The sequence below is a fragment of the Aythya fuligula genome, chromosome 4, assembly GCF_009819795.1.
Source record: "Aythya fuligula isolate bAytFul2 chromosome 4, bAytFul2.pri, whole genome shotgun sequence".
Taxonomy (NCBI): domain Eukaryota; kingdom Metazoa; phylum Chordata; class Aves; order Anseriformes; family Anatidae; genus Aythya; species Aythya fuligula.
The window spans coordinates 36,601,410-36,622,607 of NC_045562.1; the positions used below are offsets into that span (position 1 = coordinate 36,601,410).

Here is a 21,198-nt window from a genome sequence, read left to right on the forward strand (position 1 = left end):
AGCATTCATATTTGCCTGGAAATGACCCCTGTATTCTCAAATTCCTTTAAAATTAAAAAAAAAAAAAAAAAAAAAAGAATGTGTGTTTTCTTACCTGGGACATCATATAAGGACTGAAGTATGTCATTTGGAGTAAAGCCTGGGTTGTAATGGTTTGGTGATAGTTATTGCTGCATCTCTTCACCTTTATTGTCATTTTTTGTGTCTCTCTCTAGTGGTTTTAAGGCCTGAGCAAAAGCTCAATTAAGTCATTAGGACTCTTTTTATTGATATGTTTTTCCCAGTAGACTGTAAGTTAAGCCTTCTATTTAGTAGAACTCTAGAAGGAATAACTTTCATGAAAGTGCATTTTTATCTGAAAAATTCTTTATATGTAACAAAAAATAAAATGGATTTTAATGGAATGAGCTAGTAGGGGTTTGTTGTCTGGAAAATGAGAGAATAAGATTTTTCATTCACAGATTTGTCAAACACTGATTCAAAACAGAAAAATACACTAGTATAGTTTAGAAAGGAAGATGTGTTCCTGTCTGATGCCTGCACTTCCACTGTATGCTACCACTTTTTTTGTCACTTCTTTATTCTGTTTTCTCTATGGAGATAGTACACACACCAAAAAAAAAAAAAAAAAAAAAAAAAAAAAAAAAAAAAAAAGAGAGAGAAAAAAAGAAAGATATTAGTTGTCTGTCTTTTAGGAAACTGACAAGGCTTGCTATTGTGTATGTATCTTTTTTTCATGAAAAAGCACTGATGAGTAAAGGGAAATTAGCTGTGGCCACATGTTCTGCTGGTCTTTAGAAGGCAATTGGGCTAATGGACTAGACAGTTCTTATCATAAATTTCCTGAGCAAGCTGTGCACAGCCACTGCATAACTTCCTTTAGCAGATAAGAGCATATAAAGAACAAGTGGCTGTAAGCTGAAACCAGAAAAATTCCAAGTGGGTACAGTGTATTGAATGTTAATGGTAGCTGCACACAGTGTAAGTTACTGAAAAATACCTGATACTGAAATCCCCAAGCAATGGCAAATGTTCTTCAAGAAGATATGCTTTAGCTGAATGCAAATCATGAGGCTCAGCACAGGGCTCATTACATTACTTTGCATGGCCTTGTTGCCATGCAGAGACCATTTCAGACTTCTCCCTAGTCAGAACTACGTGCAGTTCAGAGCCACGCTTGCAGCCGTCAGAACCTCTATGTTTGTCATCCCTGGAACCTTTGTATGCTTTCTTTTAGTGTTTCTTTGTACAGTAGTTTCACCAAATGTTTAAGATACTGCGCGCTCTGTTTTTCCTCCTTTTTTGGGTGTCCCCTCAACTTCTCTGAGGGTTCTTTGAAACTCTTTCTGATTCTTTACCTTCTCCCTTTACACGTAGCCCCTGGATAATCCTCTTAGCTCATATAATTCTACGCAACACTTCTTGCAAGTTGGTGCTTTTTTGTTTGTTTGTTTGTTTTGCTGTTCTCTTCTGCTTAACTGTCTTCTCAACTCAAACCTCAGATCTCAGAGTCTGGTAAGAACAGTTCATCTTGATATCAGTTCATCTCCATTTTTTGATATCTTACTGTCAGCAAGCTAACAAATCTCTTAATCGTGTCTTTGAATTTTGTTCTACTTCCTCCTTGTTTCAGTGTTGACACTTCTCCCCCACCAGCCTTACACTTACATGCTTGTAATGGCCAAATTCAGCTAAAAGCTGTAGGCCTGCTCCCTCAAACTGCTCTTGCTGACACTGCACTGAATCTGTTGAGGGTGTAAAACTTGCAGGAAACCATGCATTTTTTCCCTATAGCATTTGTTTTCTACCTATTTAGCTCCCTGACCTAGATTTCAATGCCATCAGAAAAACACCAGGGCCAATAAAGTACAGCGGTTAGATCAAATTAACTGTATTGTTTCGCTGTACCCAACAACATTTTCTGAAGGCTTAGACTCCTCTTCCTGTGTTTTTCACCTCCATACCAAATTCAAACCCTGTACTACTTGCTCCTTAGTTATTTCTGGAATCTGTTTATTTGTGTGATTGACTTTAAACTCCTTGTTTGAAATCATTATCTACAGTATTGGTAACTAGCATAGCTTCTGGCTTTTCATATCCCCCATTCTTCTCTGAAAACTGTGCAAAAACGCTGCCAAGTCCTTTCCCATTTCCTTGATGGATATCACTCTCCTTCTCTGACTGTCCTTTAGTTGGCTTTACTGTCGTGTTTGGTTTCAGCCTTTACAATGTGTTGAGCTCTATGTATTTCTCTTCTTCAGTGTTTCACAGCGTTTTTCTTCTTCCATGACTAGTATTCCCTGAAACATCTTGCTTTCCGCTAGCCCCTCTCAGTAATCATCCCCAGTTCTTCTCCTCTGTCACCTTTTAGGTACGATAGAGTCTGCCCAGGCTAATCTGCAGAGCCTCTGACCATCTGCTTTAGGCGTCTTTCTTTCCGAAGAATTAGCTCCTGCTGCTTATCAGTGCTTATACAACTTCAGTACAAACTGTCTATCATCTTCCTTAACCTCTGTCTTCTTGCTTAAAGTTTTCTTGTATGTGGTAGCCCTATAAGGTAGGGAGAAAAAATGAGAAGCACTCATGGTGTTGTAGTCAATCCTGTAAATAAATATTTAATGAATGATACTGGAACAGAGAGATATTTAGAAGCTAAATAGCAATCCAGTGTAGTCTGGCACAGCTTCAGTACAAACTGTGCAGCAGTCATGCACAGTGCGGTTATCATTCACGTAGCAACATCACCACCTCTTCTGCAAACAAAGCCACCAGCTGCCTTTTGTTGTTATTGTTTTTCCCAGTTGGAAGATGATATTATAGCCAAACCTGATTATATTCAAAGTATAAAAAAGTTTGCGGCTGAACAGTCCCAAGAGTGGATGATTCTTGAGTTTTCCCAGCTTGGATTTATTGGTAAGTACTAAGGCCTCAGGAAGGTCAATTGATTTGGAGCTATGTAAGTAGAGTAGGTCTCATTCAGAATTACAGTTCATGTATGGAAGGACTTGCATATCAAAACTTCCCCGGCTCTTCAGCAAAACTCCCACTGCAAGCCCTTTACTTTCTGTGTTCTTTGGCACTGTCTTTTTAACGGAATATAGGATCTATAGCTGGGTTCCCATAAGAAGCAAATTCTTCCACATCAAGGTGCTACATGCTCATGCAACACGTAGCCTTCCTTTCAAGAGTGGAATTTCCACAGTTTATAAAATGTTTCCTTTCTTTTCTGGAGAACATGCATCCCATATTGGTAGTGTATGTATGCGCGCGCGTGTGTGTATATATATATATATATATATATATACACATTTATTTATTTATTTATACTATTTTTATAATAGTCAGTTTCCTATTATATTTTTTCTTAGGTTATAATGCGATTTACACATGATATTGACTTGTGATAACACCTTATAAGTGTTAAGTTAAACAAAAAATCTAACAAGATCTGCTAATAAAAATAGCAAGAGAACTAAATTAATAGTGATAGTATTTTAAAGACAAAGTATTTTATATCTAGGTCTTAACTTAAATATATTAGTATACTATTACCATTGAAACTGTATGCTTAGCATTTTGAGAGATTGTTCAGACTTTGTTTAATCTGACGTGCTGATACAAGTGATGGGCAGACTTGTGTTTGAACTAGGACATAATTGCGTGCTTGATTACTCAGCTGGTTGACTGTGTGAGAATATCTCCAAGTATGGGATGGAAATCTTTTCAAAATTACAACAAGTTGGAGAACAAGCAACTAAGTACCAAAGTTGGAGTCTGTGTAAAATTTCCACTAAATATCAGAATTGCATCTGTGTATTTAAGGCTGAAATAAAGATAAAATGGTGATTACTGTGCAGCAATAAACATATTTGAATATGCACCTTCTTGTCTTGCTTTCAGGAAAACTGTTTAAATCAGAAGACTTGCCACTCATAGTGGAATTTTTTCTCATGTTCTATGAAGATAAGCCCATAGACTGGCTTCTGGACCACCTGCTCTGGGTCAAAGTGTGCAATCCAGAAAAAGATGCAGTAAGTATGCCTATGAATTTATGAATACATATAACATTCAAGCAGTCTCTGTGACCAAAAAGAAACCCCACAACATTTTGAAAAAGCAGAATCAAAATCTCTCAGATGACTCAAGAGCTGATATAGACCTTCATAGTGTGTAACTTTGTTGGAACCCACTGGGACGTATGGAGAGATCTGATTCACAGAAATTCAAATTTCCACATCAGAGCTGTTTTACATCTGTCAGCTCAGAGCAAGGTCAAGTGCAAGTGCTCATCTTCCTGCAACTAGTCATTTTATGCAATACTGAATCATCAAAGAAAATTTTGAATATATAAACCTGTATGGGACTGGCACTCCTCATAACCTTTTACTGACCTTCTAATATGAAAGCTCGTAAAGCATACAATCTTAAGATCACAGTTATGAATTTTACATACCATTTCCTTTCTTTCAGGAAGCAGAACTTGTGTTTTGTTTTAAATCATTTACTGCCTGGGAAAAAAACTCGATTCTTTGCTTAACAAAGAAAAGAGGGAAATATGTAGACTGAAAGGATGAAATGATACTTTTCACTCAAAATGAAAGAGAGGCTTGTGTTGAATTGTAAAAACAAACAAACAAACAAAAACACATTTGTAGCATTGTAGGTGAACCCGATGACATGTTGACATGTTAAGGATTACTTTATATCCCTTTGACTTCTTTAACTAGCTTTTGGCGATGGTCACTACTCAGTCTTCCTGTATAACAGGCTGTGCCACAGAGGAACTAACAGAGTTTCTCTCCTTGTTTTTTTTTTTTTTTTTTTTTTTAAGGTTCAAGAGTTTTGTTTGATTAGCGTAGTGAGTTCCCACACCAGTTGTTTGCATGTGTGTTATTTTTGTGTTGATAAGGAGGAGGAGATAGATAGGAGTTGTGCAGAGCAGGAGAGTGAGGAGAGTTGAACAAAAGGGGCCTCCTCTGCTACAAATGTGTAGTGGAGGTAACTCCTGGGGACCGCAGAAGTTGCCTGGTTTTACACTTCAGTAACGCCACTGAAGAGTCTCCATTCCCAATTCATGCAGATAGGATTAAGCTTTGAAATTATACTTTTCTGAGGCTGGCTTATAGGAGTTAGTGATCCATAAGTACCTCTAATATATGCTCTTGCCCACCTGCAATAACTTTAAAAAACAAAAGTTAATATCCCCCCTTCCAGATCTGTCTCATGTGTGCCAACCTCAACTCCTGTGTATTAAACATTCTACTTTCATTTTTAAACGACTGTACTAGTTTATTTCATATATAAATCATATCTGAATCATATCTAAAACAATGTGGTGTTCCTGAAAGGCAGGCAGGTGGATTGCGCGAGCCTGCCCTGGCCAAACCAAAGCAGACCAGTACCAGCAAGTTTCTAGTGAGTTTCACTTCTGCAATTGCAATTTCAATTGCTGTGGGTAGCAAACAAACATTGATTCAAGCCAGCCTTGTGTTTTCTGCTGGGAAAGAATGACCAGGGACAGAAACCTACTGGAGCTGCTCATAAGGGTACAGAAAACGGAGGCTGGGAGAAGGACAAGGATCCCTGCTGATCTTCTTCCCATATAGATTAACGAAATGATTTGAAAGCTGGAGTTTCCTATAGAAAAGGTGAGATGACAGAAGTCCTCATGCTTTCCCTCTTCCAAGCAACTGAGTGTGTCGCTGAGTGATTGCACAATATGCCTCATGGGAGAGTCAGCGGGTACCTGTTCACGTCTTTTATGTGCCATTCCGTGATGATGGGTGCCTGGCACGTTTTCAGTCTGGACTGAGTAGTCACATCTCAAGATCCAGCCACTTCTGTCCACCAAGTTGGAAGATGATTCCTCAGATCTCTGTGTGGTTCAACAACTTTATCATGTGTACCTCCTGTGAACAATCATCTGCCACTTTGACTAGCAGTGGCATATCTCTACCCAGTGGAGCACAGGGACTAGTGGGCTGCAAAGATGGGAGCCGTGGCTCATTCAGGAGCCTTGTTTCATTTTCTGTACAACTGAATACAATGGGTCATCCCGTTGTACTAAGTGTGCTCAGCTGCTGCTGTGGCATGAAAAGAGATGTATTAGAGACTACATTATTTTAGAGGATGAACCGGCAACCCAGTCAGGAGAAAGACTACATTTTTTTTCATAGCAGATATACAGCACTTTTTCCAAAGAAAAAGCTGCCAGTAAGTCAATTTTCATGTGTTATGTTCTTATGTTGTTTTGCTGAACATCTGCTGTGGACAAATATAAAAATACTTAGTTCTGCTGAGATCCTTCTTCCAGGTGGTTTTGTACTTTTAGTTAGTGCTTCTGTGAGAACCATAAATCCCCTATGAATTTTGCTATTTAAGCCAGCTGAGTGAAGATTATCACTTCTAGCTTTAGAAGGCATTGATATAGTTATGTAACATTTTTCTTTATAGAACTGGAAATGTGTTATTGAAGACATAAACACATTACCCTCTAAAATCTAAAGATGTGAAACCTGTGATATAAGAGGTTAAACGATCTTCCAAACTCATGCAATTATTCTGTGGCAGAACCAAGAGTCTCAGGGAGTCTAATTTTTACTCTGCACTCTTCTATGCCATTATGCCTCATTATGTCTTATAATATGTCTTATAATTATGTCATTATATCTTATAATATGTCTTATTCACATGTCTTATGTGAATAAGACATAATATAGTATAATATTGTAGTGTGTTTGCTTCATTGTATCTAACATTGATGCTCTATGCATATAGAGCAAAAATTGCATTTAAAGAAATTATTTGCTATCATACAAAAAGAAGGAAACCCCCAAATTAGTACCAAGTATAGTTATTTAATTCTTTGGTGTGTATATAATGTATATTATATATAATATACATATACATATATAATGTATATTTAATTCTTTGGTGTATATATAATGTCACAAAGTGTATATAAACCAGAAAATGGGGATATAAATACAGTATCTAGGGGATTTACTTAGTTTTAGGGTACAATATATGTAACATATAATATGGTACTGTATATTACATTATAACCTTCTCAAACATAGCAGAAAGAGCCAAATGATAAGGATGGATTCTGGTTACACTCCTATCTCAAGACAGCCAGTTTTGGTCAAAATAGAATGATATGGCAAGGCCAAAACTTGAAATTAAATTTGACAGAAACAGGAAAAAAAAAAAAAAAAACAAACACAAAGCGCACACAAAAAAATCACTTTCAGATCTGAAGTGCATTTTTGTTGTTCCAAATGCGATTGATGATGGGCACAGCACAGAAATCCCTGAATTAGTGGTGGTTGAGCCTGAAAGTCTACATAGCACCATGAGCGGAATTATGAGCTTTTGTCTGGAAACTGTATGTGAAATAAGGTGTCTGTTAATCTGAGGATTACTCATGTAAATATGGTTAAAAACCTGGCCCATACCCTCAATGACATAATGAATTCACCTGATTAGTTTTCATCTCCTTTATTTAAGTAAAATTTCACCCTTTTTTCTTTCTTTCCAGGCACATTGTGAAAAGGAAAAGGCAAAGATACGTATCCGTGCTAAACCATCTCTCTTTCAGCATATGGGAATTCATTCATCATTGTCTGGGAAGATACAGAATTTGAAAGTATGGATAAGAAATTACTGTTGTATTTCTAAATTATATGCTTATGTTCTGGCTTGTTTCTCATATTGGTATCAAGCATTTCATCTTTGGCATTAGTTGGGGCTTGCATTTCCAAGAAATGATGGCTTACAGATTGTGTGTGTAGTATCGATCTAACATCTGAGTTACAGATAGGACAGACTGCTTCTGCAGAAACATCTTTGAATCTCTAATCCGAACAATTGCACTAGTTGCAGTAGCATTTCATGGCGTGTAGGAATCCTCCGCACAGTGCAAGGTTTTGTGTGCCATGCACCATCCAAACATGAAGGGTTATGATGGTCTGTTTTGGTTGAATAGTCCATGATACCAACAAGGAGGATTACTAATAAGAAAAGGTTACTGGTAAGATACGGGTATAGCTCTGCTGATGGCAGTAGGTTGTTAGAGTTTGGAGGGCAAGCAGTAGATCTGCCAAGTATCTGATAAGTTAAAGAGCAGTGAAGCACCAGATTTCAGGGATGTTCTGTTAGTGCCATTTAGACCACTCGTGAGATAATTAGAAATGCACCATTGGATCAGACTGGATGTTCAGGTAGCCTCTAGCAGAGGCCAATATTGGATGTTCTGGCAGAAGGTATAGGAGACAACCACAAAATAGTCTACCCTGGAGATGTTTCTTTTTCAATCTAGACAGCTGAGAAATAATCAGTAAAGCTCAGTGTACAAACTATAACACTGAGTTTCAGTGATAACACTGAAATGAATATCCTATTTCTATCAGAAATAGATGGTATATTTTTTGACACTTTTGACAAGTATGTTTTCTGGAATAGTTACCTGTAATAATTCAAGATATTGGAGCACTTCTTTTTATTGTATTTTTATGAGTGTACTTGCATTTCTTTGTATCCAACAGGATAAAGATTTTGGCAGTAATGTGCTATATAAAGCACATAATAATCCGCCTGCAAAAGTGTATACAAGCCTAAAAGCATACCAGCAATATACCCTGGAAAAAATTTATGAAGGAAAAGATTATTTTTGGGCTTCGGCTCCAGTGGCTGGGGACTATATCCGATTCACCTTTTTAAAACCACTTAAGGTAGAAAAGTAAGTATTGCTTGGTATGGAATATGGTAGCTTACATGTATTCACTTTGGAAATGACTGAGTCTGTTCAAAATCACTAGTGCTCAACTGTTTGCATAAAGCATGGCCTGGTTACTGAGGAGTTGCTGTGATTTGCTATGTACCTACTCCCCTTCTTGAATTCCACTCCTCAAATACATTTCTTCCATGGTAATTAGAGAGCTTTTTTTTTTTTTTTTCCTCCTTTTATTTCTTCATTAAAATATTAAATAGCTTACAGTAGCTCTCAAATGAATTTGGTTTTAACTAACGAGTTTCATCAATGAAGCCAGTGAAAGCTTTGTTTGTATAGTTGCCAACAGAAAGGCCGTTGGCATAATGTCAGCTCAAAGGTCACTTCCCAGTGCAGGTGAAAGCACAGAGCAAGTGTGGGGAAACTGAAGAGTGAATTAATAAAGGTGGAATTCAGTTGCAGATTCAGAAACATGAATGTAGTATCTACAGCAGAGATGTCTACATAAGCTCCCACTGTACTTGACAGCAATCTGCTTGATACAGCCAGTGGAAGCAAGACAGATATTCATCTCATCATCCATTTGGTCATCTGAGTCATTTGCTGGACTTCACTGACTATTTTAAGTGTATTTGTATTGCCTATGAACAGGTAAACATTTGGGTCACGGCCAGACATCTAACTTTGAGTTAGGTGTTTGTATCTGTAGCTAAGTTCCACCTTAAACATTTTCTCATTCAAAGAGATCTACCCCCATGACTAACCTGTGAAAATGTACAGCTAACCTTATAATACTTGGTGGATTTCTTAGGTCTCCATTGTTTGATTCATACTGAAGGAGAAAGGTTAATGCTTTACATTTCTGTAGCTCTTTTCAGACATAAAAACTAAGAACTCTAATGCCAGAAAATCAAAACCAAATTGATTTTTTAATCTCACAGGTGTTTTTGCTCAATGTTGATAATTGAAGTCATTCTGTGACATTGCTGTTGCTCATTGGCAACAATTGGAGTTCATTTAGAGCTCCTGAACTGATCAGTATTGATAAAGAGGGGGAGTCTCTTGGCATGTAGTATATAATCTTCTAAAGACAGGGATTTTTTCTGTCACTGTATTTCAGAATCCCGTTTTACCTAGGCCTTAGGATGATAGGAGAGAGTTTTAAAGTGGATCTTCCATAGCATTTTAAACCTGGACAAAGTAATTGTTTTGGATTTTGAGCACTGAAAGGGAGGAATGCTTATGTCCACAGTTCCAGAGAAAGATGACTTTAATGCTTGTTTCATTTAAAACAAAAAGGTTTTAATGTGGTTTGGTCACACACATCAATGCCTACTTATGTTCTTTGTAGCCCACAACTGATTAAAGTGAAGATGTTTAAAAGTTTCCTTCAGAAAAGGAAATACCTGCAAATAATATACCTTTTTTCATCAGGTACTTCTTTAGAAGTGGAAACATAGAGCACCCTGGTGATATACTACATAACACTACTGTGGAAGTGTTGCTAGCTGATGTAAGTCTCTTATTTCTACCCGCAACACAATGCTATTTCAGTTTAAGAATGATATTTGGCATGGAAGGTCATGTCCTAGAAAACACTGCTGAGTATTGTTTTGTTTGTTACAGGAAGCTGAAAGAAAAGGATTGCTTGACAATGGAAGTAAATTTAACTACCCAGCAACCAAAGATGGATATTTAAAGATAGGTAATTTGTTTATTGTCACTTCAAAACCAGAAATTTTGATTTTCCATGTAAAATGCTTCTGTGTTTGAGAATTTCATTAACTCTGTAATAAACGCACCATTTCAATGTAGTAACTAGTAAGGAAAACAAATATTTTGCACTGCTGCTTGTTGTAGTACGTGGTTTGACCATTGATGATCCTATTTTGTTTTAAATAATGAAAAACCCCGATGCTGGTGGCAAAAGTCAGGACATCTTTTGATAGGAAAAACTTGGCCTCTGCAAGGTTTTAATAGGGTGATTGATTCTGGTTTAGATTTTGCGTCCTTAGCTAAAGAAAATGATTCCTTATTGATTACGACAGACTTAACTTGTGCTCCCCCCTGAAATCAAGAGATAAAGCATAACACAATGCATTTTTGCCCAACCCCAGCTTCCCCTTCTTCCTTCCTCGGGGTAGCAATTGACTTCTGTAAGTGAACTGCAGATTCTCCACAAACCTGCCAAAGCTTGTTGTCTACTGTAACCTAAACTAAAATATCATTACATGAATAAAAATGAACTATTGGGAGATCTGCTTTGCTTGCCACTTTTCTTCTGTCTCTTCTATCATATAATTGCTCTTTTTCCCCCAGTGAGCCACTTTCAGCTCACCATCACTTCTTGCTTGCTTTAATTTCCCCCCACCTCCTCTTGGCTGTTTTGTTCTAATTAGAGATCGAAAACCAAATGTTGTCAACTCCGAGTTGTATGTGCAAGTTCTTAGGAAATGAATATCAGATGCAATGAGTGTTTTTCTTTTGTCTGTGCTGATTTTATGCCAGTTTGACAAGGGTACCTAACAAGCGTAGAACTAGTGAAGGAATATATTAGAATTGATCCATGATCCCTTATATCTCTTTTTGAAATAGTTGTGTATATCAGAAAAGCTCTTCTAGATTCTTTAACGTGACCTGTGGGTCAGATGTGTACAGTCAGTACTAACGTATTTATTTTCTAACATTTGTAGCTGCAGGTTCCTTATTTACTTGTGCTCTTCTCCAGTTCCTAATCATTTTAGCTGAATAAATGAATCCTCGTGTACAGCAGAAATTGTCTTGTTTATACCTTTATTTTTCAGCAGCTACAGTTTGAACTTTTTCAAAAGACATTTTTCCTCTACTGGTGCATCGCTGGTGTTAATTTATAATTTGTAATTTAGAACTTTCACTAAGTTCACCTGGAAATATATTTCATCCTAATATAGGCTTGTACTGATGTTGTTTTATTTTTCATTTAGGGGCTTTTGTAAATGGAATTGCAGAAGGCAGCATCAACCTGCCAAAAAAAATACAGGCTATTCGTTTGTCAGTCAATTCTGATTCTCCTGTGTGGGTAATACTTAGTGAGGTAAGCATGTTAATAAAAGGATATTAATAAAAGCTCCATTAAATCAGTTTTAGTTCCTCCTATCATATAGGAATTGATGGTCATAATTTTTTATCTAATTTTGAGTGGGATTCTGTGCGGGGAAAAAAAAGTACACAAGTGGAGAAGTATATTGATTACTAAAGGGAGGAGAATTTACTTATTTTCTTCATACAAAAAGTGTTGACAATGCTTAAATGGGATAATTCTCCAGTTTTTGCAATGCTGTAAATATGGCCAGTAGAATTTGGGTCATGATATATCAACCAACTGAAGGAGGATTTTCTAGCATTTTTCAGTCACCATTTTGGATATTAATTACTATATGCAAACAGATGACTTTTTTTCTTTCAAGTATGAATGAAATGCCTGAATGTGTGTGAACCCATAAATAGAAAACATTCAGCAGAAATCACTGAAGAGAATTACTGTAGTCATACTTGGAAGGAAGGAAAAGCTAATGTCTTAGGAAACATTTCTGCACATTTTAGAAAATAATATATATATATTTTTTGGTATTTTTTTTCCCAGGTACTTATCGAGACATCTGAAAACTGAAAACTGGAAAAAAATATATTTTTGACATGTCACTTGTTAATGGACTTGCTTGAAACCAGGCTAACAGCAACAAAAACCTGAGTGGGTACAAAGAATAAATCCAGACCCATTTCATTCTTAATACTGTGTATTGGGAAAGAGTGGAGATAACTGTTAAATATTTCTGTAATATAAAGAATATTAAAAGCTGTGAAAAAAATGATCACATTAGAAAGTTCCATAAACTGTTATTGACTAAGCTGTTAATATATATACATATAAAAAATAAATCCCGTCTTAGTTTAGCAACATTGATTATGTATTACTATAAACAATTGATAAGGCATTACAGGTTGTCTCAGGGACTAAAACATAAAAGTAGGACAAGTTTCACTAGAACTAAACATATGGGCATTTGGGGAAAATATTAAGGACATGGTTTGTAACTCCAGGAAGAACACTGGTCAGTTTTGGAGGGAAAATAGAACTGCAGGAAAAGTTGTCCATATTCCTTGCAAGTACTTAGAGCAGTCCACTGGAGAAAGGAACAATTTAACAACATGAAAATGGATCCCAAAGTTACCATGTGTTTCAGCCTTAATGTAGCATAACAGATACTTAATATATTTCTTTAAACGGGAAGTGCCTACAAGTTACCATTTGAATAACTTGAAAATTAAATACGTATTGTTGAGAGGAGTGTAAAACTTTTCTGTGAATCGTGCATTGAATTAACTAAAGGAAATAATCAGGGTATCACATGTAACTATATTTTTGTAGAAAGAAAATCTATTTAAATAAAATTTTGGATCCTGTTATTTGATCGGTCTGTCCTGATACTTCAATCCTGCTCAATACAAGTTTGAAAAACCAGCTAAACCACTGTAACCTCATTTGAAGTGTTGCCGGGAAATTGCGCCTTGGATACCTACCCGTGATGTGGAGCATTCCGGTATTGCTTCCTTAGCACTTGAGGCACGAGTGCGCCCTCATTCGCCAGCACAAGCATTGCATCCCTAACGTTATAAGCTGCACTGTACTCTTTTGTATGGGTTTGTGTTAAATGGGTAAAACTAATGCATAACAGTATTTTTAATATTAGATTATTTCATTTAGAATAATATAAAATGAGTTCTTTTGCATACATTAAAACAGTTCAGAGGGGAAGTTTTTTAAAAGACCATCTCCAATAATAGTTTGATAATTTACAGTACTCAAAATATATGCTGTGATGCTATATATGCATGTGATTGTGTAAATAATGTGTTATTTCTTGGACCAAATATTGCAGCCTTCACTTGGATAAGAATTTAACGCAGGTTAAGAATTATTGTAGTAATGTGAGGTGCTTGAAGATGCACAGAGAGACACCTTTATTTTCCATAAGCATTTACAGTAAAGGGGAGGTTGAATAACACTGAGAACACTGGATCATTAAAATGCACTAGCTAAAACTACAGCTAGGGATTGAAGGGAAACCAGGTGGCTCTGCATACGGCTATGTGGCACACGAAGGGCAGAGCTCTGACCAGGATCAAAATAGCCTTTCAGATTTTTATTTTTTTTTCTCTGCTGATACAGGAGTAAGAATGGTATATAACTGTGAAAACTTGTATTAGGGAATAAAACACAACTTACGTTACACTAAGGGGAAACAAATGATTTTTGAAGTCATTCTTGTCTTAACCTGAAATGCTTTAGCATCTTTGGGGAACTGACCTGAATAGGGTTTACCCCTATTTATAATCCTGTTATAAGGCATGATGCACCTGTTATCAACATGTGAAAGAAGTAGAAATCAAACAGCAAGGAGCATTTATTGTTGAACATCTTGCTAATTAAGTACTATATGTAGTAGAAACTTAAATCTTTTGCTATTGCTTTCACTGGAACAGTCATAGGCTGGGAGCAATGTCTGCATTTGGACTGTCTAGCAGCCAGTCATTACAGGTAAGAGATATTGTATAGGATGAAATTTCAGGTCAATTATTAATCAAGAAAACACAAAGTACAGAGGTAAAAGATTTTGTTACCAAAGCCTTTTATTTTCACAGTGAAATGAAATTTCTAACTGTTAAAGGATAATTTCAAAGAGCTTATCAGAGTACCTGAAATTATATTAGGAAGTGACTGGACTTTTGTATACATATATTTTTTTTTCATTCTGTACATCCTGCTATGTACTTCATTTATGATGTTTCGGTTTTTACTTATTTTACCTAACCATTGCAATCCTTGAATACACTTTGATGTAAACGAGCTTTGCAGATGTGGAAAGAGTAAATAACAAATGCTCGCTTATGCACTGTTGAGTCAAATTTTGCGTAGTCCCCATTCTTCCTGGTGCTTTATGGAGTGCAGAGGGCTTTTGGCCAGTCTGTAGAACCTCAGCTCCTCTACAAAATTGAAGGAACCTTGTGAGACGAACTATGGATTTTCACTGAAGAAATGATAACTAAGTTATGAGTGCTACAGCCCTAGTAATTTTGAGAGAACAGTGTAATAGAAGTATACTTATGTACTTTTGCATGTTAATGTCAACAATTAGCTCTGTGTGTTCATAACAACCTCTGTTATGCATGGAGTGGTTACAGAATATTTGTATGTTTATATAGCCTTTTGATCCTGAAAGGAAGCTCCTACCTGTGGTTTCCCATTTAATAAGCTGTACTGAACCTGCACACACCTTCCCACACCACGTCTCTAAGGCCAGATTAAGGGCTCCTCAAGAGAATTTTCAGTTCAGGTAACTGACCTATGGGATACAGAACATCCTTTAACTTTGCAGGTGACTGTTTTTGTGCCATAGGCGTTCTGATTAACTTACAAAACAAAGACAGTAAGTTAAAAAAACAACTCTCTTAAGAGGCATTCCAGGTTCCCTATCATATCACTGACCTCTTTCATTAGGGTATTCTACTTCAGTATTTTCATGTGGTTTAATACACAGTCTCCAAAATACTGGCTACCTCATTTTACATGTTCATAATTAGGTTAAATGCATATGTGGGAAGAAAGCCCATTTTGCAAGCTAATTCAATATGAATCATGATTTATTGTACCTATTTTGATTTCTACTGAAGTGAAGTTATTCCTTTCTCTGAGAAGTGTGACTCTATTCTTGTCTTAAATCCTTTGAGGGACTTTTGAAAGGGAACTGGTAACATTTGTTTCTGATACAAAAGGCAATTATGAACTTGGCTTTACTGATTTTTTTTTTTTAATGTTTTTATTTCCATTAATTATGTGAGCTCTAATCTCATCAGTGTTACTGTGACTCTTTGTGCAGCTAAATACAAGTACACATCTCCTCTAAATGCAAATGGAGGATAGATTTACACTGGGAAGAGACTAGACTCAACAGGAATATCTATTAAAATTAATTAGGAGAGACTTAATCTAAAGTTGAAGATGGATTTGCTTACTGAATTTGAAATTTTCTCTCCCATTTGCATGAATGTTGAGCGTATAGCATCCCATACACAAGGATCTTAATTTTCCCTGACATTTATTTTTTGCATTGCTCTGTCACGCATCTGTTAGCTGTCCTATTGGTTACACAAACTGTTTTCTTTGAGAGTCCTGTGTTTCAGGTTGTTTTTAAATAAATATTATTTATTTTCATTAATGGAAAATTGCAGATGTATCTTTCATAGATGTCTTACAATAAACAGTAGGAATATTAAAAATGAATTCTTCAGTGAGCAGAATTCTTGAATTCTCCAATTACTTCTAAAAGGACGTATGTGTATCTCAAGCTGCAATGATAGTTTTCATCTGTCTTTTTTCATGATGGAATGCACAAGAACATTCCCCACTTCCTTTTAAGCTGGAGGTGTCTAAAGATTGAAGATTCTGTAGGAGTATGGTGCTGTTTCAGAAAAGTACATTAAATAAGGATTTGAATTGAGGCTTAAAAGATCCTTCTGATCAGTATTACTACACCTTAACAAGAGAAGAAATGGTATGGCTTTTCTATGACATAAGTATACACTGTTGTGGTATTTACATTGATCTTTAGAGCTCATAATTGAAATGACCTGTAGTGGTTGTAAGTTTTGATGATGTTGTCAAAGAAGAAATGTAATCAAGTTTGAAGCTTTTGCATTAGTTTACAATGACCTTATAATGCTTGAAAGGTGGAATATCACAAAAAAAAAAAAAAAAAAAAAAAAAAAAAGCAAAAAGCATTTGGATTGACAGTTCAAATTACATGTTCTAGTGTTAATTCCAAACAGTTCTGAGTTACTTGAGTTATTTAGGCTAGTTAGCAAACTAGTATGTGGTAGAATAACCAAATGGAGACATCTATAAAAATTACCTCAAGTTATAAAGTATTTTGTGTGGGCCATAACTATTACATCCGTAAGACTGTTTCCTGAACGTGGTAAGAATCAAATAATGTAAAATGGAACCGGTACGGCTTTTGGTGAGGAGGCCTTCTTTGATGATGTGAATTGAATGACACAATGTTACATGGAAACACCCTAAACCCTGATCTGGTTTGTCACTAGCTGCACAGCTCTAGTGCCAAGAAGTTTCTAGTGGTCTCTCAAGGAACTGCTTTTCTCTGTGCCATCTCCCCATTTTGCATACTGCTGCCATGTGTCATGTTGTAAATTCTCTCAACTTGTACAGTCTCCAGAATCACAGGGCAGTCCCTCCGCTTTACTATTCCTGGAATCTGGGTTGGATTGCTTGACTGAGTCTTCACGTCAGTAAAGGGTTTTGTTAATTTGACCTAAATCGTTTCAATTAGCACTGGAACAAAGGCTTGGCTTTGAGCAGTCTGCTAAATGCTCAGAGGTGCGTGGTTACCACAGCGAGTACATCTAAAATCCCAGTGACTATGACGGCGGCTGCCCTTGAAAACTCCACAGCGGAGCACGCATTTACCATTTTAAACACCAATTTGACGGAATCCGCCGTTTCTCCTAACACCTTCCCCCAGCCAGGGCAGAGCACCTCACGGAGCTTCCCTTTCGCCTCAGCCGCTTCCCGCGCACCGCCGCCATCTTGCCGGCCCTTTATACCTGCCGGTGGCCCCGCCCCGCGACCCGGCCGCCGCGAGCCGCGGCACCTGCTGCCGGCCGCCCGCGAGGGGAGCCCGGGAGGGCGCATGCGCGGCCGGGGATGCGCTGGGGGACGGCGGCGGGGCTCGGAGGGGAGCCGGGAACCGGGAACCGGCCGCGGGCACGCGCACACCGGTAGGGGCCGGCGGCGCGGGGACGCGCTTTGTAACTGGGGCGGGGGGGGGGGGCTGCGGCCGTGAGGGGAGGGCGCGCGCGTGTGGGGAGTGGGGGGGCTTCTCGCGCGCCGGCCGTTGGTGGCCGTTGGGGACCGTTGGGCGCTTCCCTGGCCGTTGCCCCGTGTGGAGCTGGTATGTGGCCGCCCTGCGCTGCTGGGGGCTGCGGGAGCTTTGGGCTGGGTGAGGGGGGTGCTGAGGGCAGCCTTGCTGCCTGCTGCTTGAGGAGGTGGCTGCAGGGAGGCTTGGCCCTATTCTAAGCGTGAGTTCCCAGTCACATTAAAGATCCTGGCTGTTATTTAGTTCCGCATCGAGTGGGATAACGACCTGCGATGCCATTAATTTAACAGCACGCATAGAGCACTGTAAAGACCATGGCACAAATTGCCATGCTTGTGCCTGCTGTAGAAATCAGACCAGGTGCTCGCAGCAGGGCCAGCTCCTCAGGCTGAGCGCTCAGGGCTTTATCCCCTCCGTGCTGGAGAGCACCAAGGGCTGAGGCTGCATCCGAGGCAGCCTGACCCACTGCCTGGCTGCTCTCATTAGGAACAGAAACGCTAATACCCCATCAGAACCTCTTATCCTTCAATTGGTGCCTGTTGTCTTGGACCGTCGTCTAGCACACGTCCCACAGACAGTGGCTGATTACTTCAGAGGCACATATTGCAGCACTGCTGCCGGTCCCAGGAGCCTGCTCTACAGCAGTACCCTGGGCTCGAGTGTCTCTCCTGATGCATAGAAACGCTGTAGTTAGCCGTGTTCCCATAGTGAGGAGACCAAGCTATACAAAATAGCTTAAAATTACAAGTGTGAAGATTTTCATGGACGTTCATGTGCTAATTAATCTTTAAAATCTAGTGGACTTTCTTATTAAATGTGTAATATTTTGAGTCCAGAAGCTCTTTAGGCTTAAAGATTTATCATTGTAAGACTGTGGTTATGAACAATTCACAAAAATTAAAACATTTAATGGTTTTGTTTGGGTTTGTCCCTATCTGGCAATTAAGCAAGAACTTAATTGTTCATGGTATTGGATTTCAGTGTTTCTGGAATATCTTAATTTGGGATGAGTCAAAGAAGTATGCTTTCCCTTGTTGAAGGGAAACTAAGAGATCTGATTGAAGACTGAATGACATTAGGAATGTCCTTGGCTAGGATCAGGGAGTTGCTATGTAGTTAGGCTTGAGTGACTTGAAAAAGTGCAGTGTGTTGTAGGCATCGGGAGTTTTAGAAGGGAACTGTGTAGAAAGGTGGTTTCTTGGATGCCCTCACTTTTCTGTGTATGAAAATAACAGAGAGAGGCTAGTTGTAATAAATTACAGCTATGGAAGTGGGAGTAGGCATTTTGCTTCATACATAAAATGCAACTGAAATGTGTTGACGAACGTGTGTCTGCTTTTTATTTTCATCTGCTTTAGGAGAAGAGGAGCAGAACTGCATGACAAGCTACCTTAAGTAAGGTAGGGCAAGTTCATGCAAAAAGTTAATTCTAATACCTAATACATGCTGCTGTAGTGGAGTGAAACAGTAATGTGTGATGTGACGTTCCTTAACTGTTTGTCCTAATGTGATGATTAAGAACAAGAAAATGGGCATGGTAAAACTGAGTGCAATAGCCTCCGGACAGGGGTCTTCTAAAGCGTGCTTGGAGGTTGAATGTTTACATGCAACAAGCTGAATGACTTTAAATCTTCAGGACACAAATATTTCAAGTTCTAGAACTGGCCAGGGAGGTCTATGAATTAACAATCTCTGTAGTTTTATAACTAAGATTTTCTTAAAAGAACAGTAAAATTTTCGGAAGACTTAAGGTTTCTCAGTTACTAACACGATGATGCAAAGAGGGAACCATAGACTTACCATCCTCAAAACAAAACAGATGGAAAGGATCCAAAGCAAAGAATGGCATAGATTAGTTGGAAAAAAAAAAAAAAAGGAAAAAAAAGAATGGTAACATAATTTGGTAGTTTTGTGGAAAATAGGTGTCTGTCCCAAGAGGTGAGGCTTTTTGTGTTCTAAGAGATGTTGACATAGTGTCTAGTACTAGTACCTGAAACAGTTTACTTTTGGCTTTAGATGTAATCAGTACAGTCAATATTAAGTGAATAGATTTTAAAATGAATAAGGAAAAAAAATTAGTTTTCTTTTTTGGATAGCTCTATTGGGATGTAGTTTTTTTTTGCCTTGACACTATTTGATCTCTATGTTTATTGCTTGATAGAATTAGTAGATGTTGTCAATAGATAAATAATTATTAGGGCGCTTCTAATGTTTGCAGTGCTTAGCAAATCTGATAAAGCCAGTAAGAGAGGATCTAAGATTTCTAGAATATAAGACAGTATCTGGAGTTGCTGTGGTACTTAGGGTTTGTAGTAGTAAACAAGCAATCTCTGGAGAGCAGTGATCCAGCTTAAAAGGGTGACTGCTTTTTAAGGCACAGAAAGTGTCCCAGTAGCAGAATATTTAGCGTGAGCACTGGTGGCCAAAATAATGCAAGTCTTGAAAATGCATTACAGCAACAGGCTAAATGTCACTGTTTGTCTTTCTTTTTAAGCTTTCTGTGGATAGAAATTAACAATCAAAGGATAAACACCTACACAATGGTATCTGGAGTCTGTCTTCCTTCTGTTTCCAAATTCAGATAAAAGCAAGTTCAGAAAGAAGCATGTTTGGCAAGACCTTTAAGAAGACTTGCATAGGCACATGCTTGGAATTGCATTGCTCCAAACCATTCCATACTTCAATATAAAAGTGCATTTGCATATATTTTAGCTTATGGATGTGAAGCAAATGCATCTGGGCAACAATGTTTTCTTTTTCATAACAGTACAGATTGAGAGGTTGAGTTAGTTACCTGCTGTTGATATTCATACTTTTGGTAATATTTACAGATCAGTGATTTGCGTGTTTCCCTGCAATTAGAAGGGTACTTGCCCCTCACTGTAGGAGGGATGCTGAGTTGCTGGAACATCTTTAGAGAAGTGCAACAGAGCTGGTGAAGGGACCAGGAGACAAGGCTTAGGAGGAACAGCTGAGGGACCTGGGGCTGTTTAGTCTAGAGAGAAAGAGGCTGACAGGAGGCTCATTGCTCTCAACAGCTACCTGAAGAGAGGTTGCAGTGAGGAGGGTTTTGGTCTCTTTCTCAGGCGACAATTGATAGAACTGGAAATGGCCTCAAGTGGTGCCAGGGAAGGTGTAGATGAGACAGTAGGAAGAATTTCTTCACAGAAGGGGTGAAGGGGTCAGGCATTGGAACAGGCTGCCCAGGAAAATGATGGAGTTGCCATTCTGCATGTATTTGAGATGTATGGATGTGGTGCTTAGGGACTCAGTTTAGTGGTGGACTTGGCAGTGTTAGGTGATGGTTGGGCTTGATGATCTGAAGGGTCTTTTCCAGGCTTCTTGCTACACTGTAGAGATTGATTCAGTTTGAATTATTTTTGGATTGATAAGGATTGAGAAAAATTCAAGCAGTTTTACTTGGTTCTAAAAGCTCATAAATACAGCACTGTACTAAAGTAGTGCAAATGCTTAATGGTCATCATTTCTTATTTTTTTTCTTTCCTAGATAAAATCATGGGTAAGATTGAACTA

At 38.1% G+C, this 21,198-nt stretch overlaps 2 protein-coding genes across 4 annotated transcripts in view; both read left to right on the forward strand.

The window, feature by feature from the left end:
- MGAT4D (MGAT4 family member D) overlaps positions 1–13,182 on the forward strand; it is a 35,184-nt gene extending 22,002 nt beyond the window's left edge. For both annotated transcript variants that reach the window (XM_032187450.1, XM_032187451.1), the window contains exons 8-15: positions 2,802–2,913; positions 3,901–4,031; positions 7,541–7,648; positions 8,547–8,740; positions 10,166–10,244; positions 10,358–10,436; positions 11,695–11,804; positions 12,354–13,182. In XM_032187450.1, coding sequence (XP_032043341.1) covers positions 2,802–2,913; positions 3,901–4,031; positions 7,541–7,648; positions 8,547–8,740; positions 10,166–10,244; positions 10,358–10,436; positions 11,695–11,804; positions 12,354–12,380 — 840 coding nt within the window. In that variant the 3' untranslated portion in view covers positions 12,381–13,182. The remainder of the gene's footprint in view (positions 1–2,801; positions 2,914–3,900; positions 4,032–7,540; positions 7,649–8,546; positions 8,741–10,165; positions 10,245–10,357; positions 10,437–11,694; positions 11,805–12,353) is intronic.
- A 4,321-nt stretch (positions 13,183–17,503) lies between these two features.
- Positions 17,504–21,198, forward strand: part of CLGN (calmegin) — a 29,290-nt gene continuing 25,595 nt past the window's right edge. For both annotated transcript variants that reach the window (XM_032187448.1, XM_032187449.1), the window contains exons 1-2: positions 17,504–17,566; positions 19,023–19,064. The gene's annotated coding sequence lies outside the window, so the exon portion shown is untranslated. The remainder of the gene's footprint in view (positions 17,567–19,022; positions 19,065–21,198) is intronic.